At 44.4% G+C, this 21,991-nt stretch overlaps 1 protein-coding gene across 2 annotated transcripts in view; it reads right to left on the reverse strand.

Annotated features, from left to right (window-relative positions):
- The window catches only part of NPHP4 (nephrocystin 4), a 284,183-nt gene that overhangs the window by 208,972 nt on the left and 53,220 nt on the right, over positions 1-21,991 (reverse strand). For both annotated transcript variants that reach the window (XM_078611468.1, XM_078611467.1), the window contains exons 4-5: positions 19,492-19,556; positions 2,722-2,877 (exon numbers count right to left, since the gene is read on the reverse strand). In XM_078611468.1, the coding sequence (XP_078467594.1) occupies positions 2,722-2,877; positions 19,492-19,556 (221 nt within the window). The remainder of the gene's footprint in view (positions 1-2,721; positions 2,878-19,491; positions 19,557-21,991) is intronic.

The following is a 21,991-nucleotide window of genomic DNA, read 5'->3' on the forward strand; positions in this document are numbered from 1 at the left end:
CCTTACACGCTTTTACGGAGAAAAAAATTCAGCTCTTTGTTCCAAAGGACACAATTATCATGATTAGCATAATGAAAAGTCACTCAAGCATCATGAAACTATTTCATTTCATAAGCAAACTACATGACAGTGTGTACTTCAGACATCAATGGTTGACAATCGGTAAAAGCATCCTTATAGCCTGTGCTCGAGTCGCCCATTTGTAGAACGGGTGGCGCTACGGATACTTAAAAAGATAGCAGTGTCTCTTAGTGACATTGACACCAGCAAAATCACAGGGACAATTATTCAGCATCAGTGGGTGAGAGACAGTGCTAGTGCCCAAGCCCCCACCCTTCAGCCTGCCCTTGCAGCCCCTAATCCTTTATTACATTATTACTATTAAGAAACGTAATGTCATCAGGATAAATTGCTAAGGGGGTCTGATCTTGAGAGCGTGACACCACACAAAGCTTCTGCTCGTTTCAGGACAATTTGTGGCATTCGGGCCGAGCGTTCGGATCAGGCAAAGGAAACCACACGTCTCTCTCTCTCTCGCCTCTTAGGAGTTATTTACAGATCCCCTTAGTTTGGTTATCTTGAGTTGTAAATGTCGCCATTGATTACTAAATAAACGAGTCCGAAAGTCTGAGACTTATGCATTCCCATTGAATCTTTAAGATTCATAAATATGGCTCAGTTAGGCTTAGGGCATTGTATGGTAAAAGAGCTGCCGAAACAAAGTGTTTCTCTTTTTCAAATTATTCTGCAATAATGAACAATTTTATTATATCAGTGTACTAACACAGTGCCACGCATGCGCTTCAGCACTCGCCGTTGTGTTTTGATCATGATCGTGACCTCGATGTGGCCTGTGGAACTTGTAAATGTACAACCGAGTGCTCTGCTCCTCCGAAGATGTAAGCATATCACTTCTGCACACATACAACCATTCTGCCAATCCACTGCTGGATGAGGGCCTTGCGGTTCACGGCGGTTTATTTGGCAAAGCTTTACCATGCTGGTCAGTGCGAGTCGGTGAATTTGGAGAGCATAGCTGTGGAAGCAGAAAATAGTACAACAGTGCATTTTGCAACACTGCCCTTTGCCGACCGCCACTTAGCCACATATTACAACCTGGCATGGACAACCATCCCATTCCCTCCCTGCGATCTCTGGTAACTGCCACCACTGCGGACGGTCTTGGGCCGTGGTTGTCCTTGTAAGAGTTTCTTGCCTTAAATGGAGCTTTACCGGCTGAAATAATACAGCTTTAGTCTTCATGCATTATGTTCAGCAAACCCGATCCAGGCTCGAACCTGCTTAGCTTCCGATATCTCAATGCGGGACGATTCAAGCATATTACTAGAGATGACGAATATGCCTTTCTAGACATTGTTCATTAAAAGCCAACAGATTTTTTGGGTTTCTAGACACAACGTGTTTAACGACACCAACACTGGTACAATGTGTCTGAAGAGCACTGCAGACCGCCAATCGAAAAAGAAAAAAAGAGGACTGCACTCCCTGGATGATTAATCTTGATGCATTCAACGGAGGTAACGTTTTCGAGCAGAGAATTAATGAGTCGCACCGTGTCTTGGCTCATAACTGTGAAGAATCCAAATGTTAAGGATCTTGTAAGTGTTACATCTTCTTTCGGAGAAGAGTTGTGTGTGGGGGGGGGGGGAGGGTTATAACAAGGACAACAACTGCACGGCCGGAAAATAGATAACAACAACACAGGTGGCCTTACCAACGGCGGCACGGGGCTATAAAGATTAGCAAGAACACACTGGGGGGGTCACATGCTCTGCTTTAATGGGCCGTAACGGTAAATTTATACGGCACTTTGCGGCATTCAGACACATCCACTTGATCGACTGTAATGATCCCGTCGCACAACAACGTGGATCGTCCTTTGCATGTGCTGCAATAAGCCGTCTGATTTATCCCTCCGCGAACGTTATTTACCGCGATGCATCATTTTTAGTGCCAAGCAGCATCAACGAACGGAAGAAACAAAAGTTTGTTCCGTCCGCTGTGTTCCACCGTGAGTAACCGGCCGGAGTTTTGCGCGTTCCGTTACGCTTTTGTTGTTGCGCTTTGCAACAAAACCACGGGGATGGATTTTTTTTAGAGATTCGATTAAGGGGGGGGGGGGGGAAGTGTTGTTTCCGAAGCAGCTCCTAAGTTGTGGAATATCTTGCCGTGGTTATTTAAGCACATCTGCAAGCGCCATCGTTTTTTAAAATAAAATCAGAAGCTTACCTTCTTACAGACTGCTTGCTCCGATTGGTGTTTCATAACACACCAAATTTTGCAATTTGCTCGCTTCACGAAGGATGCTTGGTCCGTTTCACTTTTAGTTTCTGAATTTTGTTTTCCCCTGCCAAGTCAGCACTTAAGGATTTATTTCATCTATACAAATTAGCTGTAGAAGAATTAAATGTTTTTTTCTTTCTTTCTTTCAAATACACGCAGAGTGCAAGCATGACGGGGCTTCACGAAAGTCAAGAGAGAATGAATCCAACATCATCAGCAAAAGTAGCAGCCGCAGCGGCTATTATCGCCGTCAAAGTAAAACACAACGGCGAGGAGGCATAACGAAGCGGGCCCATTCGGACAATGTCGGATTGTCGTCGTGGCAAACGACAAGTGCGTAACTAAGCCGCCCGCGTGTGTCATGTACGTGCGAACGCAGATTGTGCGCCCTCGCACGCGCCTTTCGCACGAACTTACCGGAGTTAGCCGGAGCCGATGCCAGGCCGGGGACTATCGCGGAGCCGGGGAGAGGGCAGTTTTCGGGCAGCAGATGCAGTGCCTTTGCGAGCGGCTCGTGCGGCTGCAGCGTGTAGACCAAGTGGGCTCCGGCGATGGGCAACACCAGCTTGTTGGCTACAAACAAGTGCAGTTTGGCAGACGGAGTTTCAAGTCAAATCCCAATGCCCCGAATTGAACAAGCCACTGTCTGGTGGCACCTGCCAGCAATCAACCACTGCAAGCATAGGATTACATGAATTTATTTTGATACTGGATTCATGGCACACGGGCGAAAAAGCATCTTTCTGGAATTCTCAAAGCAAACGAAAACCTCGTATAGTATCGTGGCTGACATTTACCCAGACGATCACTCCACACAACAACTTAACACTCCGGAAAAGAAGCGGTGTGCCACTAATGATTTCTCTCAAAAGCAGGCGAGGTGAAAATAAAGTTTTAAAAAATTTACACGGCTCCCCCACCCCCCTCCACCCGGAGCCCCAGCCCGGCAATAAAGTAAAATTCATAACAAATTGACGAGTTTCTTGAGTGCCCGCAACAGGACGGAGTTAAATTTAATATAACCAGGCACTAAGTACCTCCAGGGCCAAGAGGCACCTCATCAATTTATCAACTGCTAGCTCATGCCAACTCCTCGTATGAACTCCGCATCTCCAATCAGCGCGGTTGGCTACATTCGGTGCGAAAGAAGTTCAACATAAATGCATACAACTCAAAGACTGTGTCTGTGTTCATAGTATTGTGTCATTAGGTGTTAGCATCATGAAAATTAAACTTCAGTTTGTACTTTACACGATAACATCGCCTCCTGCCTGAATCACTGTTATAGAATGAGATGGCTTTCTACTGAGTGAAGGGCACGGTACAAATTCCTCTGGACAGAGCAGTGGCAACGAAATTCTACATTCTGGGTTATGTAAGATAACAACAATGGCACCTTTGCCTATAAATTGTTGCAACGTAGGTTACATGGCAAGAATCAACGAGCTTCTCCCAAACCGCTTCCACTTGGGCGTTTAACGCTGTGCGCAAGCCACAACCTTTACACGTTCGACTGCTCATTAACGACGCCGCAGATGCAAATGAAGGGATCCCACGGGAATGTGTGAGCACGTTTCCTTGATCGTCACGGATAGGCAAGGGGGGGGGGGAGGACCCGTGCTAGCCTTTATCCCGATTAAAAAAAAAGTCAGCAATGCTGATAAGCCAATTATTTTTGGTGACGCTGCAATGTTTGGCAGTTGCGCACAAGCGCCCACTAGACACGTTCGTTAATGACACTGCCTTAAAACAGAAAAGCACATTGGGAAAAGTATACGAGAGGTGACGTTTCAAGAAACGGCCCTTCTTAAGCACGTGAATGGGGATGTCAATGGGGTAGAAAATTAGAATAAGCCATTGACTTCCATAATTAGAACAAAATATATCAGGCTGCAGGATAAAAAAAATATTTTATTTACCGGGGCGAACGGCAGTTATTTAAATGTCTTTCTAAACAAACATTTACAGCTGCTGTCGAATTCACAACATCAATTAATGGGTTGTAGATTCACATTTGGATATTTAAATGCGTGTTAATTCATATTCTACTGCACTCAGGTGCCAAAGAACATGAAGACACTCTTGTTTTGTTGGGTTTCATATGGGCTTCATTTCCCATTCCAATTTAATCAAATTGCCCTATTGGCAAAACGGATCAGCCTTTTTCGGCCAAGGACGTCACATTCCATAGGCACTATTCACCTCTCACCTATCCATGAAATCATTATCTAGTTGTGCCAGCTCACAAGGTACAATTACTACTGCTGATTAAATAAGTCTGAAGGCTGATGAAAGAATTACCGAATATCCACGCACGTGCACGATTTCTCATCCTCGCTTTGTTATTCTCGCGGGGGGAGAACAATTGTTATATTTTATGTTATTTTATGCATCCCATACAGCATCTCGAAATGCGTTCGCGTTTTACACGTCACATCAATCCAAACTGTATTCGTAATTGGGCGTAATTTCGCCAAATTTCCTTATTAAATCATCCGAGCCGAACATGACCGGAGCCGCCCGGGGTCGCGCTGTTCGGTGTTCGTTGCTCTCCGTGCGCGCGCTAGCAGACACGTGTAGGATGGCGGGTTTATCCCGGTTAAATGTCATCTCCGCCCGCTGATATTCACGTGCCGTCGTCACGGGCCTCCAATTTGACACCCCGACAGCCATGTGTCATGGCCGAATTAGCAAGCGGCAATGCATTCCATGGCACACAAAAAGGAGCGATAGGCATGGAGGGAGGGCCCTTGTAAACAAGCCGCACGAGTGTGGCATTTAAAAATAAAACGCCTTTCAAACAACAGTAGTAAACAATGTTTACAAAACACAACCGTATATTTTGTGCGTCTTTAAATGAATTAAATTTTTGTCACCAATTACATAATTGCCGTCTAATTGAGACTAACGAGGGAGTGGGAGCCTAAGGAGGGTAACACGCCAGAGAGGGCTTTCACTGCGGATATGGAAAGATTAAATCAGCTCGTGCACACGTGCTAAGTGGATGGATACATCGCTGGACCATGAGGGATGGCGGCGGCTAGTGAAAGGCCTTCATCCAGCAGTTGAGCGATCACACCTAATCATGACATTTTCCACACGTGTTGCTAGTGTGGAAGGAGCATTCTCGATTGAAAACTCAATTCTTTAGAACTGCTTTTTGTGTTTCGTTGGCCTTCCCCCGAAACCTCCGATTAAGCACGGTTGGCTACGTTTGGTGCGAAAGAAGTTCAAAATACATACAAACAGGGATGCTTGGCTCGCTGTGTAAGGGTTAAACCGATTTCACAAGCAAAGCAACGGCGGTTTGTAACACCCACTGTTGTGAGTGAGGTTCAGGGCTTTGGGCTGGAGGGCAATTATGCCGTTAAATTAACTCCAAAGTCAGACCAGCCCGCCTGCAAGGAGCGCAACAACAGCGAGCCGCATTTAAACAGCAGCGCACGCCGCAGCTCAGTGGGTCTCCATTTAACACGGGAGGTCGTTTCACGCTGTTCCAGCCAACGCAAGAGGCATCATGCACAAGATGTACGATCGCATTGTTAAGCGCAGGTAAGGCGTCTCTCTGCTGTCAAGGCCCTGCTGGAGAAGTCATCCATACTGGAGGTTTCTCAGGGTTCTAAATCTAAATACAATTGCCGGCCATGACCTTGGGCATAGTACTCCATGCCGTGCACGGAATACAAGACGGATGTTAATTGTGGAATCTTTGTTCTTTCCTGCGCAAGACCTGCGTTGATGATCGAGGGAGCAATGTTACCAGTTACGGGGGCGAGGGGGGGGAGGTTTGAAACGTAAACACAATTTGCATGCCGCAAATAGCACCGTACTAACGATTTTCTTAACCACTGCTGGTTGCCAGAGAAATATAGCGGGTCTAGTGTTGGTACATCACCGACTCCCCGAGACCTCAGTGCTTCACTGCTTTACCCACTGGCCACCAAAAAAAGTCCCCAAACATTCCTAAGTTATTATCCGCACTCCCTCCTGGACCCTCTGCACTCGCATGACCTCACCGAAAGCAATCACACTACATAGTGTATCAAATGGATAAACGACTGATAATTTTAAGTATCGCATTTAAAAATATATATATATAGGGAAGCTAATCTGCATTGAGTCTGGTTAGCGCTTAGATGGGCAACCACCATGTACAACTTGTTCATTATAGGCTGCTGCAGGCCCACGTGGTGGTCAGCTGAGGGCAATGCAGTTGCCCCGAGACCTCCTTTGCCAGTATTAAATTATGATAATGGGGTTTTCCCCTTTCTGGCAATAAAACAGTTGTGTAAAGATGTTAAAACACCAAACTGAAACCTTTGCAAGGAATCATGTCTGCATTAGCCACATATACTTGTGGTGAACATGTAAACAAAAAAAACTATGCTCTGGTAGTATACGATTGGTCCACACCACAGACAGCTTTCTTTAGAGCCTAGTCTCAAACAGTGTTAGACCAGCGGACGCCAAAAGGCGAACAGCACGAAGGTAAGACAATGCACATAGTGGTCAGAGCATGTTTTTGTGTTTGTATGTTCACAAGTATATGTGGTTAATGTAGACATGATTCCTTGCAAAGGTTTCAGTTTGGTGTTTTACCATCTTAACACCTGTTTCATTGCCATAAATGGGAAAACCCTATTATCAGTTGACCCCTGGTTAACATTTTTTTATCCGTTCCACCAAAAACTAGTGTTCACCGAGAGAACTGTTAAATGGGAAATCACTGAGTCTGCAAGAGAGCTGTTTCCACTGCCAAAACAGAAAACGCAATGTAAACAACGCCAGCCGAGGTCTAAACGCTCATAAATGGGCATCGCCGATTGGCTGAGGGCATGGCTCAGCCCCACTTAGGAGCACTAGGATTGGCCTAAATTGGCGCCCGCGTGAAAAAACGTGAACATGTCGTTCGTCAAAATGTTAACTTTAGTCGAAACCATAGGGTCCTATGGGAGGCGAAACATTAACCAAAAAAACATGAAATCGATGTCACTCTTAACCGAAGGACTCCTGTATAGCAAAATACATTATTGTACTGAACTTATTATATTCACGAACGACTATGCTCCCCGCTTTCACCAACCAGCACTGAGCAGCGCAGTTAAGGCACGGTCAATGAACCTCGACGTCCTGCAAAGCATGGGGATGCCCTCATCCTGCGGTGGACTGACAACAGGGCTGTACACAGGAGGTCATGGGTTCGATCTCTATCCTGATGCCGCCAGCTGTATATTTGGAGGATGTTCTCCCCGTGGTCGTGTGGATTTTTCTCCGGGTCCTCCGGTTTTTCCCTCCACATTTAGTAACGTGCTTTCAGAGTATTTGGCTACTGCTATACATTTCCTAATGATAAGCCGCCTCATTGGGCTGTAATTTGTGGCTAGGTCGCTTCTGAAAAAGAGCTATGTAGCTCAGTGGGGCCTTACCTTGTAAAATAAAGGTAGTTCACTTTAGTTTAACATACGCGAGTATACACACACACACCTCGTATTTTAGAAGGTAGGGCGGAGTCCGGGAATGAAGTGTTCGTGACTCGGCTGCGATGCCCTCTCCCCACGTGGCACCTCTGCTCATGGCAGGACGAACATATCAATGGACTGCGATGACGGACTCGATCCCATTTAATTGAAATTTAATTTCTGGGTGTGAGCCCAGCCCACCACCACAGTATTTCTGCACAGAGGTACAAGCCGGCCAAGTGTGGCCAATATATATTCGGAGTAGTCTAAAGCCGGCCCCTGCTTTGTGGCGCAAACATTAAACTCCACCCCCAGGAAATACATTTCCGTTATCAATTTCTGCATGGCGGTGATTTGATTAAAAAATTGGAAGGTGATAGCCGTCGTTTCAGCTGTTCGTCCTCCACCATATGTTATGATGATAATGTGAAATCCTTGCAGCTTCCCAGGAGAGAACGGTTATGGTGATCGCCTTGCACTTGTGCATCGTCGTACATTATTTATGTACTGCCGTTTTTCAACTGAAGACCTGCTTATAACACCTAACACTGGCAAATCCAAGGCTGCTTATGTGAAGCCTTCCAACTATGGGCAGACGTCATAATTTTACGCCCGTCTCGCATGGGGGCTCCAAACCCCCGATAGAAGAAGTGCTGGCTCAGTACTTTGATTCGGAGGATTAGGTCCCCAAAGCCACCCAAAAGTCTCTCTCTGTCCCATCTCGTTTTCGATCGTTCTCCCCCCCCCCCTTGCACCCACCCTTCCTACTAAAATAATCTTCCCCTTCACGTGAAGCAGTCCCCTTCATTAACCACTGATGGTCCCTCTCTGAAAACCTCATCACTCCTTCTCCATTGCCAATTCTCTTCTTCTTTAACTCCCCTCGCCCCTCCACTCTGTTCCGTCCCTCCCCTGTAGCCCCTTCGTGAACCCCACCTGTTCCTCTTTCACGGTCACTCATTCCTCAGCCCTGGCCCGGCCTTGCCATCTAAATAGTTCGATTTTTGTTGCCGCTTTTAACTGTGCAAAAAAGCGCCTTTACTTAGGTGCTTATAAATATTAAATGAGATAACAAGTCACCACGCACACACACTGAAACCGATATGCAAAGTGCAACATCATACAGAACGTAAACAATAATATATTTTAGTACTTATGGTTTTCATAGGTGGTCGCCGATGCGCTCTGTATCCTTCCCGCCAACCCACTCCGAAATGTCGCGTAGTACAGCATTTATGGGATAGTTTTTAATGGCAATGTACAGCCCCTTCCTCAATCCCCTGCTGAATGATGGCCTCCACAGGCTGACAGCCTTGGGGGTTGTTTGGGCTAACAGCACCATGCTGCTCGGCGCAGGTTGGTGAAGCGGCAGGGAGCCCAGTATTGGTTTTCGATATCAGCCATCGCTGATGTTAGCGATGCCTGAGGAACGAACTTAAAATCCACAGGCCCACATCGCAGTGCGCTAACGACTGTGCCACCGATCCACCCTCCAATGGTTTTCCATCAACAAATAAAAGTAGTTACACACACGTACAGTATATGCACGCGAGCTTCAATTACGTACGGGTACTCTTACTACTGCAACCGTGTCCGTAGTTGTCATCCGTTCACCAGTGGACGGATGATGAATGGCACGCGATTGCCCACCCTTTCCCTTGGCCAAACGCACACCGTTGCGCACACGCTCTTGGTATACACTCAGTCTGTTGCTTTTGCGAATTGCGGATGGCAGTGAAATGCTGCGCACTCGACTGTTGGCTCTCTCCATTCAACTTGCGCCCACTCAGATGATGCCCTCTCAAACAAACGTGACTAGTTTTTTGGAAATGGGATATTTTTTCTGCGATGATCTTTGGTTCATTGCGCATGCTCGTGCTACTATTTTTTTTTGTTGCTCTCCAGCTTTCATAAGCAGGATTACGGCTGAACATCTTTCAACAAATCGATAGTAATATGATCATGATGATGATGATGGACAAACATCTTTCAACAAATCAATAGTAATATGATGATGATGACGACGGACAAATCTCTTCCAACAAATCAATAGCAGTATGATGACTCTGATATTGCTATATGGTTGGGATCCACGGATTTAAAGGCAAAGTTCAAAGTTAACGAGGTGGTGCATTTAGGGGGGGGGAGGGGGGGCAGCAGCGCAAAAATAGGTAGCTGATGCCATCCGTTTGTAGTTTTTGTTTCAACATCTCCAGTCGTAGGTGTGGGTTTTCTCTGGGCACTCAAAATGCCCTCAATCGTTGCCCCTTGTAAAAGTCCGAAAGACCATTGCACATATAAGAAGAACACACTGAAACACCACAGGGACTGGTTGGACACCAACCTACTTCTCGCTACGGTAGTGACATGCGAAATGCCTCGCCTGGTATGCAGGAGGGTCGTGGGTTAAATCCCGACCCTGACACCTACAATATATTTTGAGTTTGCATGTTCTCTCTATCTCGCTGTTGTCATGTGGATTCTTCTCCGGGTCGTCCGGTTTTTCCCTCCACATTTACAATCAACATGCACTGAGAGTATTTGGCTGCAATACATTTCCACACGATAATCGACTAAGTTAAGCTACCATTTGTGATGGTCAGGTCACTTCTGAAGAAGACATGTATGGAGCTCAGTGGGCCTTACTTGGTAAAAGAAAAATAATAGTAAAGTAGTTTCTCCACTGTTTCCTACAAACACATCGTTGCAATGTAGTTTCGGTAAGTGTTTTTACGTGATATTTTACCCAGGGAAGCCTCACCGATTTGAATGATCCTTTTTCAGGAGGGTCCTGCCAGGTTTTTTTGATAAAGGGGGGTGATGATTTGCTTTGTAGAATTGCACTTGAGTAATGTGCGGGTAATTTTTCAAATTTATAAAATTTGAACCATGACACGTACTCCATCTCTCCATGATTCGCTAACCTCACCTGTGAGTAATTGAATCACAAGAATGTGGCAGCACACAGCAATCCTGCATTTACTACAAAAATACAATTATACTCAATTCATGAGATTTTGTTAAGCAATATTTTTGACACATCAAATATGTCAAAAACAAAATGAAACAGATATTATTTCAATTCACAATACTACCTCTTGGTTGATACAGTTAATGCAACTATATATCTCATATCCAAGCATCAATGTTTTTTCTGTACAGTGTTTTTTCTGCAATATTCTGCTGTCTTTTCTTGGATTTTCTGTTTGCTCTTAGTCACATATTCACTTTAAGATGTTTTCTTGTTCATGTTTTTGTTTTTTGTTTGTTGCGGTTGCACCCGATTCAAGAGCCGAATGGCTCACAGGGCTATATCTAATACATGAACTTGAATAGATATAAAAAAAAACATTGTTTGAATGACAAATATAACGGCTTCAAGACAGGAATGGTAGAAATGATTCCTACAAGCTGAATCTAATTGACACAGATAAAAAAAATTAAATTGGATCATTTAATGAGTTAAACCTCTTGACCGTCATCCTCCTTTCGGCAAGACCTATCCGTCGCAAGCAGTGGATCCAAAAACGATTCCCATTATCCGCAAATCCCCAAAGAGTAATGGGAAAAATTATATGCTGAATAAAAAAAATAATCAATCATTTTCCCACGGCAGTTAATGCTTCTACTGTTTATTATGAATGGACGTTAATTTCCGTGACAAAGTGAATTTTACCACGGTATAAAAGTCACAGAGCAATTTTCATATTAAAAGGCTGAGAAGCTGGTTAAACAACGAGCGGCTACTCACACATACCTGTCAACCCCTTATCAGTGCCTACCTTATTACAGACCAATTCAGACCTTATTGGCCACACCGTGCCCTTGTGAATCTCAACGTTCATCCTAAAAAGTCCCATCACAAGGGAGAAACACAAATAGACGAAGAAATGTTTTCCCGTATTGAAACGGCTGTACGCCGTATGGACCTGAAACTAAATTTCCCTGCACAAGAATACGAGTAAACCATATGGGTTGCCAGATATGCTCAGATGTAAATCAGGGACCCACTGTGGCGTTGACTTGCTCCTCTGACATTGGACATCAGGCCTCAGAGACAACCGATTCACATCATTTTTTTGAGACTCTTCTCCCTAACAAAGCCATCAAAGTGAATGCTAAGGAGGCAGTCAATTTATACGGTAAAGGTTTCATACATCACGAGAGAAAAAAGATTACTCACGTGGCCTTCACCAGCGCGACGAGACTAGCAGAATTATCTCGGGTCTCCTCCCATTGCAGTTCTTCTTTTGTTTCCAAATTGACTTCACTTTGAAAACAAAAGCGCGCTCCAACGCTGATCAATGATGTCCTGCAATGCAAACCTTGCCCGAGCCTCCCTCAACTGGCCGGCGATGGATTGATCGGAGCATTAGCTTTTATAAGGTCTTAAATTGAAAAGTCAATGCAAAAAAAAACAGAAAAGCCAAGAGATGAGAGAGAGAGAGGCAGGGATTGGAGGGCCTGGAGTTTTTTTTTACTTCACCATTTGGATGATAAAGAAGAAGAGCTCTGTGTGTCGTGTTAAAAATACTACGGCTCCCCATTAAGAATGACAAATAAATATATATTTTTGCAGGTTGAGGTGGCCAGGAGGCTCAGGAGGACCCCTAAAGTCAGGGGGCACTGAGCCTGGCACCCCTGAGATTTTGGCTTCAAATCTGGACAGCCACCTGAGAGAAAAAAACGCGTTCTCAAGTGCAATGAGTTGGTGGTCTCAGCACGTTCACCAATGTCATCTTCTGAGGGTGTTTTCTCTGACAGCAGATGGTGCACTGCATGTGTAAAGAGTTCCGAATGTAAACGTCCAAGTCTCATGACGTGACGATGCCGATAGCATGCTTTGAATAGAATTGAGAGGGGTAAAAAAAAAGAAAATAAATTTGCCAATATAAAATCATCCTTTACAGGTTTACTTGAGAAGTGTAACAAGGTCAGAGCTTTCGATTTAAAGCTTTCGTGACCGCAGGGATTCATCTTCTTGGTCCTTTCGGTAAAGTCACGTAGAAGGGAAATAATAAACAATAGACTTTACCGAAAGAACCAAGAAAAAAAAAGGTCAGAGCTATTAGAATTCTCAATGGGTTGCCAGAGTTTGGCTGTTCTGATGTTCTCGCACATAAAGCTTCTCATCTGCATGAAGCAAATATGCCGGCAGCACGATTACACAAGCAACAAAAGACGACACTTCATTAACAGCTTCTTTTAATATATTTTTGTAAAGTCCTTTATATTCAGAATTTTAAATGCCTCTTATTATCATGACATATTTTGAAGATTCACAAAGGCAATGTCCTTCGGGTTATACTCCCATTTTCTGTAAAATACCTCGTTTATCCAAATGCTTGCTGCCAACTTTACACCCGTGACCCCAATTCACCACTCACCAGGGAGGGAATGCATCCGACTCGGATTCTGAAGTACACATGCAAAGGCATGCAGAAGAAGCCAAGTGACATGAACGGTGAAGGCTTTACAGGTGCGGTTGAAAGTAAATACCAATACAAAGTGGCTACAGTTCAAGTGCCGAGAGAATGAAGAAAACATAATCGTTCCCAGGGCTGGAAACGGGAAGAATTACTGGGGGGGGAACTCATAAATTATTCCCCCCACTAAATCTGAGGAGTACGAGCTTCGCTCCATTTATGGGTATCTGTGTGTGTCTGTGGGTCTCTATGGATGTCTGTACATCTACATCCATGGTGGATGTCATATTTGGCTCATTCCCTCCTTTGGCTGCCCACTCCATCACTAGTCTCGACCGCTGGCCATCATCTCTTCTGGTAATGCCCAAGCCCACTCACTTTTATTAACGGTCAATATTACGTCTCTAACCTGCGTATGTTCTCTTATTTCACTTGCTGTTCATCTTCATTGTCTCACAGAGCAATTCCAAACATGCACCTCTCCGCGTCTCTTTGCGCACTTCTCAGCTTTTCCTCCCATTGCCTTTGCCAATGCTCGTGTTTCCGATGATTACGTCACAGTAGGCGATGTGTATGGAATCTTCTTGGGAGGCACACTGATTATGTTGCATTTTCAAGATCAAGTTCAGTTTTTCAAGCGGCACTCAAACCTACTCTCGCTCCCAACTTGAACAAAACAAAGGAACCATCATCATTATTTTGACCATCCGGCGGTAATTTCGGTCAAACGTTGTCCGTCTGTCGCCAACCGCGCTGGTCATCGTCGTCGTGCGTTTACCATTTAGCGGCGAGTGAAGGAATAATCAATTTCCAAAAATAACTTTGCAACACTCCTCTGTGCGTGTGTTAGACTTGAATCTCAATTGAAAATGATAACTTTTGTTTAAAACGCCACAACTGCGTGTCTAAAAACGTGCCAAATTAAATGAATACAGTAATACCCCAATGTACGCTCTCCCGTTGTACGTACTTTCGCTATAATGTAAGCAACTTATTGATACGCGGTCCCGTTCTACGTACTGCGGTGCCTTACCATGACGTACTAGAGATTTACGAACATTCAGACCCAAATGTTTCACCACTACAGTAGTCTCTATCATGTGGACAAGTACCCTATTCATATCCCCCCCCCCTCATATACCGTATTTATGGCGACTATTGTTTATACAAGTGTAAAGTATTTTTAATATGATAAAAACACCTAATAATACGTAGAGTATAACTGACAAGGTAATATATCTCAATATGTTAATAATATACACTTATTTTTCACACTGATGGTTGTACAGTAGAGATGCGCAAAGGGTTACTGAGCATCCTCTGTGTAGGTCCTGTACCACGTTACAATCCACCGTCCCATCTCTAGCAGTCGTACCTACTACTACTAGGAGTAGTAATAGGGAGACTGCCAAAACAAGTCTTCTTTGGCCAGCTGAAGAATGGCAAGCGAGCGCAAGGTGGCCCCAAAAAGCGCTACAAGGACACCCTTAAAGCTTCCTTGAAGAGCTTTGAATTCGCCCTGAAAAGCTAGAAACCCCTAGCTCAGGATCGACCTGCCTGGAGAAGAAAAATACAGGACGGTGCAGTCCTCTGTGAGAGTAGGAGAAGCTCCTGTGCTATCTTGAAGAGGCAGCAGCACAAATCTACCAAGGGAGGACGTGTGGCTGCACCTCAGAGCTCTACATCCTCCCTGACCTGTCCAGTGTGCCACGGAGAATTCCGGGCTCGGATTGGCCTGTTCAGCCATGTGCGCACTCATCAAAACCCAACAAAATGACAAACGTGCCATGGTCATCATCAACTATGATGGACGAACGAGAGAGAGACTACTAGTAGGTACTCCCTACTAGTAGTAGAAGTATGTTCTGTAACACGTTAAAATCCACAATCCCATCTCTTTGCTTCGATTTCAGTGATTCAGTTTACGTTCTGGTTTTCAGGAACGCATTCTGGGTGTAAACCGGGGTATTGCCTGTATCAGGCAGATATCTGATACGAATCGGCCACACGGTGTCACAGCGATGATGCACGAAGGCACATGGGAAGGACCTAGCACGAGAAGAAACCCATATGGCAGGAGAAATGCGAGGAAGACTTTGAGCAATAGTGCAAAGGATGACTGGAGGGAGAGATGAAAGAAAGTTCGGTTGGAATGGCTGGGAGAGAGCCAGAAGGACAAGATAGGAACAAATAGATAAAGTACACATTGGCCTAATTTGCCAACGGGCAAGAAGATAAACGATGAAGGAGGTTGTTTTAAAGCTGTTATTCTTAACAAATTGATTCCATGGTAGGCGCAACCATATGGTGGTAAATTTATAGTGGCTAGTCTTGTACTTACCATCTCTTTAGAGAGCTTATTTTTTTCCCCAGTGTTTATTTTCGCAGAGTTTTGATAGAATTATAATCATCATCATCTGAATTTTTATTCTAACAGTTCTAACAGAGTAAAATTTTAATTAAGATTTAAAAACACACATTCAATTGGCATAAATCAAAAATGCAACGTGAAAAAACGCATAAACACATCTTTTATACAAGCTGTTTTCAAATTAAAGAAAATTATACGAGGCAGTCTCTTTCACGCACGTTTGGCTTCCGTAATGTAAAACACCTGCACCGTCAAATTTGATGACGAATTCTGATCTCTTCGCACGATGCTCGCTAACACAACGCGAACCACTTCCCCCACCCCCCCCCCCCCCCACGTAGAACATTATAATATTTAAGGCTTTCCACGGCGAGATCGCAAATACACAAGTCATTTGCGGTAATTACGCGACATTCAAACTTGCGCGCAACCTACAGCAGTTAACAAGTAAAGGAAAAGTATAGGAATGCCTCATCACGTCCGAACAGCCGGTGCGGTAACAACAAATTATGAACATTCTAGATTTGAAGCCTTTGTGACTGCAAGGATCCATAATCTTTGGTTGTTTCGGTAAAGTCAAGTAGGTTAAAAAGGAAAACAAATAAATTAAATCACGACGTTACGGAGGCAACACAAGCCTCCGTCTTCAGGTGGAACCTTCACAGCAAAAATTACTGTAACCAAAGAGTATGGATCCTTGCAGTCACGAAAGCTTCAAATCTAGAATTAATACCCTCTACGGAGAGGAATTTCACAAGCCACCTGTTACAGTACATTTTTGCTGTGACGGTTCCACCTTAAGACGGAGGCTTGTGTTGCCTCCGTAACGTCGTGATTTAATTTATTTGTTTTCCTTTTTAACCTACGTGACTTTACCGAAAAAATTATGAACATTCAATGTGCAGTACAGCTGCCAGGGGTCTGTTTGGTGGGAAAAAAAAGTTTCTCAATTCCAAAACTAAGAGACTTGACACCACTGCGCTAGGAAACAGGGCGTAGCTTATTTGTACACTTTGCCGTTGACTAATTTAATAATACCCATTTTTTATTAACATGTTTCCGATTGCACTCGAATAATATTGTGCAAGCCAACGTTATGTCGGGAGAGAAAATAATCCATGAATGTCGATTTTTTTTTTAAAAGCTATTGATTGGTGACGCGTTGTAAATGCAATTAAATAACTTGAAATTCCACCAGATGTTGAACTTCCACTCGCAATTCTACATTGCCGCGGCCTCCACGTCACAATGTAAAGAAGAAAAACTTTGGCGTACATAAAGACGATTGATTATATACTTCCTCTGCCTAGTGAGACTGGGCAGGCGTGTCAAATAGCCCAACGAGCATTAATATCAAGGACGCCCTGAAAGAGCTCATTACAGCCTGAATTAGATTAGAAATCAAATAATGAAAATGCAACTGCATGAGCATATATATTCTATTTTTTTTATTCCCTAAAACTTAAGATTTTTCTTCCACAGTGTCACTTTTATTCCCCTATATTTTGCGTTCACTAATCAATGTTTCACACCGTTTCCTAATTAGAGAAAAGCTAAATGGATTTTTTTTAAAGCCAATATAAATGGCTGAGCCCCACAGTGAGGTCTGCTAGGATAGCACACATAAAAATCCGCCTGAGTGGTTTCAATCAGTGCTTTCGTTTTACTAGGGCAGCCGTAAATCCCTGCGCATCCTCCGTCACCCCTTAGCACCTTTCCACCCACACTGGCATGGCAACCCACACAACACACAGGGCCACGCCAATACACGACAAAGACAAAGATCCCCCCCCCCCTGTATAGCCTCAAGCGACTGTCAGGGCAAGTGCTGTTAGGGAGTACTAGTGAAGGCCGGCACGGCGCACAAGGGGGGTGGGGTGGCCAGCACCACGCCCGACCGCCTTTGTCTCCCCAGTGGCGATGTTTACACACTGCACCAGGTACTCATTTGAGGCCGAGTCGACCTCTGGGAGGCACAGGACCGGTTCAGATAATCATTACTGGTGTTCAGTCTTAGTTTTTTTGGTACAGTCACGTAGGTAAAAAAAAAAATTAACTTAAAATTAACAAAAATAATAAAATAATAAAAATCACGACGTTTCGGAGGCAACACAAGTCTCCGTGTGACGGAGAAAATTTAGCTGTGACGGTCCCACCTGATGACGGAGACTTGTGTTGCCTCCGAAACGTCGTGATTTTTATTATTTTATTATTTGTATTAATTTTAATTTCATTTTTTACCTACGTGACTTTACCGAAAAAACTAAGAGCATGAATCCTTGCAGTCACGAAAGCTTCAAATCTAGAATTACAGGTGTTGGCCTTGAGCGGAAATTGAACTCGGGTCGCTGGGTTCGTAGCGCAGCGCGCTACACACTACCGCTCCCCACACACACTCACACGACAGACGTGTACTCGCACGTGCAGAAACCGCCCTCCACGGTCCTCCCCCCACCGAGACGAGTGCAGCACAAACACCCACATAGTGCCATTCTCACCCAACACGCTGCAAACTACCCCGCTCGCTCTTTCAAGCCATAAATTAATCGCCGCACACCGCTTGTAAACAGTGCAGCTTGGAGACAGATTAATGCGGCTTACATGGATCACATTAACCAAAGCTTGCGATTGTTGCAGAGTACGATTGTTCCCATGCAGGAGCTTGCGTTACGCGGGTCACTTCGCATCCTAAAACGCAAAAGGCGTGCGGCTAAATAGCTATTATGTTAACGAGGAGCAGTTATCACACGCTATGATTGTATCGCCCTCTTGCCTTTGAGCGGAGGGATGCGCTGCTCGTGCCGGGTGAAACGTGAAAGCCTGTCTGAACGTTTACACGCGAACCGATGAATGTGTGAATGCATTTCAGTCATTCAGTGACAGCCTAAAGTTTAAATAATTATTGCAGTCACACCACAAAAACGTGGTGGTGTCTTGGCCACCCAGAGGGTCTAATTATGAAGCCCATATTAAACTAAATCTTTGACCATGTATATCCACCAACGATCTCACGTGGAGTGAAACGACGGAACTCGCCCAGATAATTAAACGGAAAAGATTTATATTCTGGGTTCTTTCGGTAAAGTCATGTAGAAGGGAAATAATAAAATAAAAAATATATAAAACAATAAAATTCTCACGACATTTCGACTGCAACACAAGCAATCATCATCAGGTGTGAAATCCACAGCAAGAACATTTGAAAAAAAATATTTTCTTGCTGTGGATTTCGCACCTGATGATGATTGCTTGTGTTGCAGTCAAAACGTCGTGAGAATTTTATTGTTTTATATATTTTTTATTTTATTATTTCCCTTCTACGTGACTTTACCGAAAGAACCAAAAATATGAATCCCTGCAGTCACGAAAGCTTTAAATACAAATTTTTAAGGAAAAGATTTAGTTTTTCACTTGTCAGCGTAAACAAGTGTTCTCTACGGATTATGAAGACGCAGTCTCGTGTTCAGTAAGATAAGTTACTCTTACTAAACACAACAGCAACGACTTCAAAAGTACCTGAGCTGTGTAATACTAAAGCTTATAATGCTAACAGAAGTCTTGTAATTGTTATGATAATTACTATGCTTGTTTGCCCAGGAATGTCTCATCAATTGCCATGACTCCTGCCAGGTTTATGCAGCAGGGGGTGATGACTTCCTAAGTATAAATTGAGTAATTTGCAGGTGAATTTTTCAATTTTGGCAAATTTGGACTGCAACGTCGTCACAAAATGCCCTATCTTTGCGAATTGTGTCAAGGGATCATTAATAGCCACTGTGAAGCAGACCACGAAATAGTTCATGGCAAATACCCACCTCAGCATTAAAATCGGGTTTCCTTCTCATCGTAGCATTACTCCGTTGGCAAAAGCCGTGATACAAATTGTTTGCATACCCTGTTCATATGAAGCATACGAATAGGTAACTCTTACATTCAATGGGGTCCGCAAAGTCCGGTACCAGGAGGGCCCGTGGGGTTCCATGGTACAGAGTCAACCTGCCGAGACAAAACCGCGACAGAACTCCGCGTCAGGGCACGTGCACCAACAACAATGCAGGAGACAAACCGACTGCGACAATGCCACACCACAAAGTATCGCCAGAGCATCTCTTCCTCCGGTGTGCCTATTTACCGGGCGGGCGATTATTCGCAACGGCGAACACACCACTCACGCATGCAGGAAGGCACTGCACGGCGACACGCCGGGTTGGATTTGTTCAACAATCGGATTAACGTGTTCCCATACGTCGTTGGCTGATATCCTCTTCGGTCAATAATTACTGTCAAACGGTGGCCATTAAAAAACATGTGACATGATTATGTGCTGAGGTGTAGGCCACCTTGTGCTGGTATCATCATCCACGATCACACTCTTTTTTCTTCGTATTACATGTCAAACAGATGAGCTTCACGCTTACATTGAGACTTGTTTTTTTTTTTCTACGTATCGCTGCCACTGTTGCCATCCCAAAACACTTGCAATGGACCCAATTTCATAAAATCCCAGAAGCTAAGCAGTATTAAGCCTGGATAGCGCATGGATTGGGTGACCACGATACATAACAGCTTCTTATAGCCTACAGGCTTATGGGCTTGTGCTACATTGGGCAGCAGTGGAGCCGTGCAGAAAAAATACATTGTTGAACTGCATTTCTACACTCCCATATTCATGCTCCCCGCCTTCAGAAACATGCACCGAACAAGCACGTGCGATCACTTATGACAAGAAAATAACCCACGCAAGCATGTGCGTCAGATGTTCTATGTTGAGCCATATCTGCACTGCATACGCCGTTCTGATTAGCCCCATGCAGACACAAACTTTGACCAATGACTTGTTCTCCTTCAGGGCAGTCAATGTCGACTCAACGTGACAGCCAAGAGAGAGATAACTGTGTTAAGGTTATTGGGTGTCCTAATTTTCATTATTTATATATGTTTTAAGTTAAAAGTTCCTGTCACATAAATAAGATCTGGTTTGTAATGTGCCTGGGTTCATTCATTCCCGAAGCGTTCTGTCCATAGGCCGGTCCGAAGTGCAATTTTATATTCAATGTTGTTCTCACGTTTTCATTATTTTTCTTCCTCTTGGTGTTCTCCCGAAGAATATTTCCTTAATTAACCTCCTTCGGTGTCTCAAGAATCTCTCTCTCTATGATCCATATCCTTTCTCAAAGATGTCAGTGATCATGGCCTTCCTTCGATTTAGCTCTATCCGCAATATTACTCACAAACTTTGCATTCAATACTCCCAGTTACATCCAATTGTTCAAATTGCCTAAGTAACTTAAAATGATGTGTAATGTGCCTAGAATTGTCCCAGACAGGACATTAAATTCAGGATCTTGTTTTCTCATTACATGTCCAATAACAATTATTCTTATAAATTTTCTTTTTGTACCTGCAATCCATGACACATTTGTTACTCATCGACATGGTATCGCGCAAATTAAATCTGGCAAGGTGTCTCGAGAGACAGGTAGAATTCATCTGGGATGTCGAGGGTGGAGGTGACGCGTGAAAAAGTGTGAACATTAAACCAGTCTTCCTACGCAACTACCACGTCATGGGTACTGTGACTTACACTGTGTTGTAGGTTCTCTCGGGAAGTATGCTAATACTCAAAATAATTATACTGGTAGGAACCTCCTGGTTACACCAGCCCACAGGGGATTATTCTGTCCATCCGTCGTGCATCCAAAAATGGGAGGGGTGAGGCTGGGTGGAGAGGGGAGGGTGGGGAGGGGCTGGGTGGGGAGGGTGGGGAGGGGCTGGGTGGGGAGGGGAGGGTGAGGAGGGTGGGGCTGGGTGGGGGGTGGGAGGGGTGGGGCTGGGTGGGGAGGGGCTGGTCACCCCGTGGTGCCCTTATAAAACTCAACGTTTAACCTACTCACGCCGGCTTGTGCCCGTCCTCACAGTCGGCCATATTTGCGGAATACACCACGCCGCCATTGACCCTGGCCATTGACCGAGCAACCCAACGTTCCTACCAGCTCCCTCCGCAGGAATGTGTTTACTCACAAAAAAAACGTCTCGCCGGGTCTTGTGAAGTTTTCAGGAGGTTCAGACTGGAGATGATGAGCTAATTTCCTTTTGGGATAATTGTTTTCACGTGGTCGCTGGTCGCTGGTGTGCTTGGAGAAAATTCATGCGCGCGATGATAACACTGAAAACTGCCGTGCAGTTCACGTTAATCAAATATAAACCTCTTCTTGGTTCTTTCGGTAAAGTCACGTAGAAGGGAAATAATAAAATCATAAAAATAAAACATAATAAAATACAAGTCTCACGACGTTTCGGCCACAACGCAAGCAGCCGTCCTCAGGTGAAGAACAGGTCTGTCGGAAAGACCTACTTGCTGAACTGCTTCCTACAGCCACCACTGTGTTACTTCTCAGGAGGTGTGATGGACACACTACGGGCCAAAACTT

The sequence above is a fragment of the Lampetra planeri genome, chromosome 36 (assembly GCF_965212315.1).
Source record: "Lampetra planeri chromosome 36, kcLamPlan1.2.h2, whole genome shotgun sequence".
Classification (NCBI taxonomy): domain Eukaryota; kingdom Metazoa; phylum Chordata; class Hyperoartia; order Petromyzontiformes; family Petromyzontidae; genus Lampetra; species Lampetra planeri.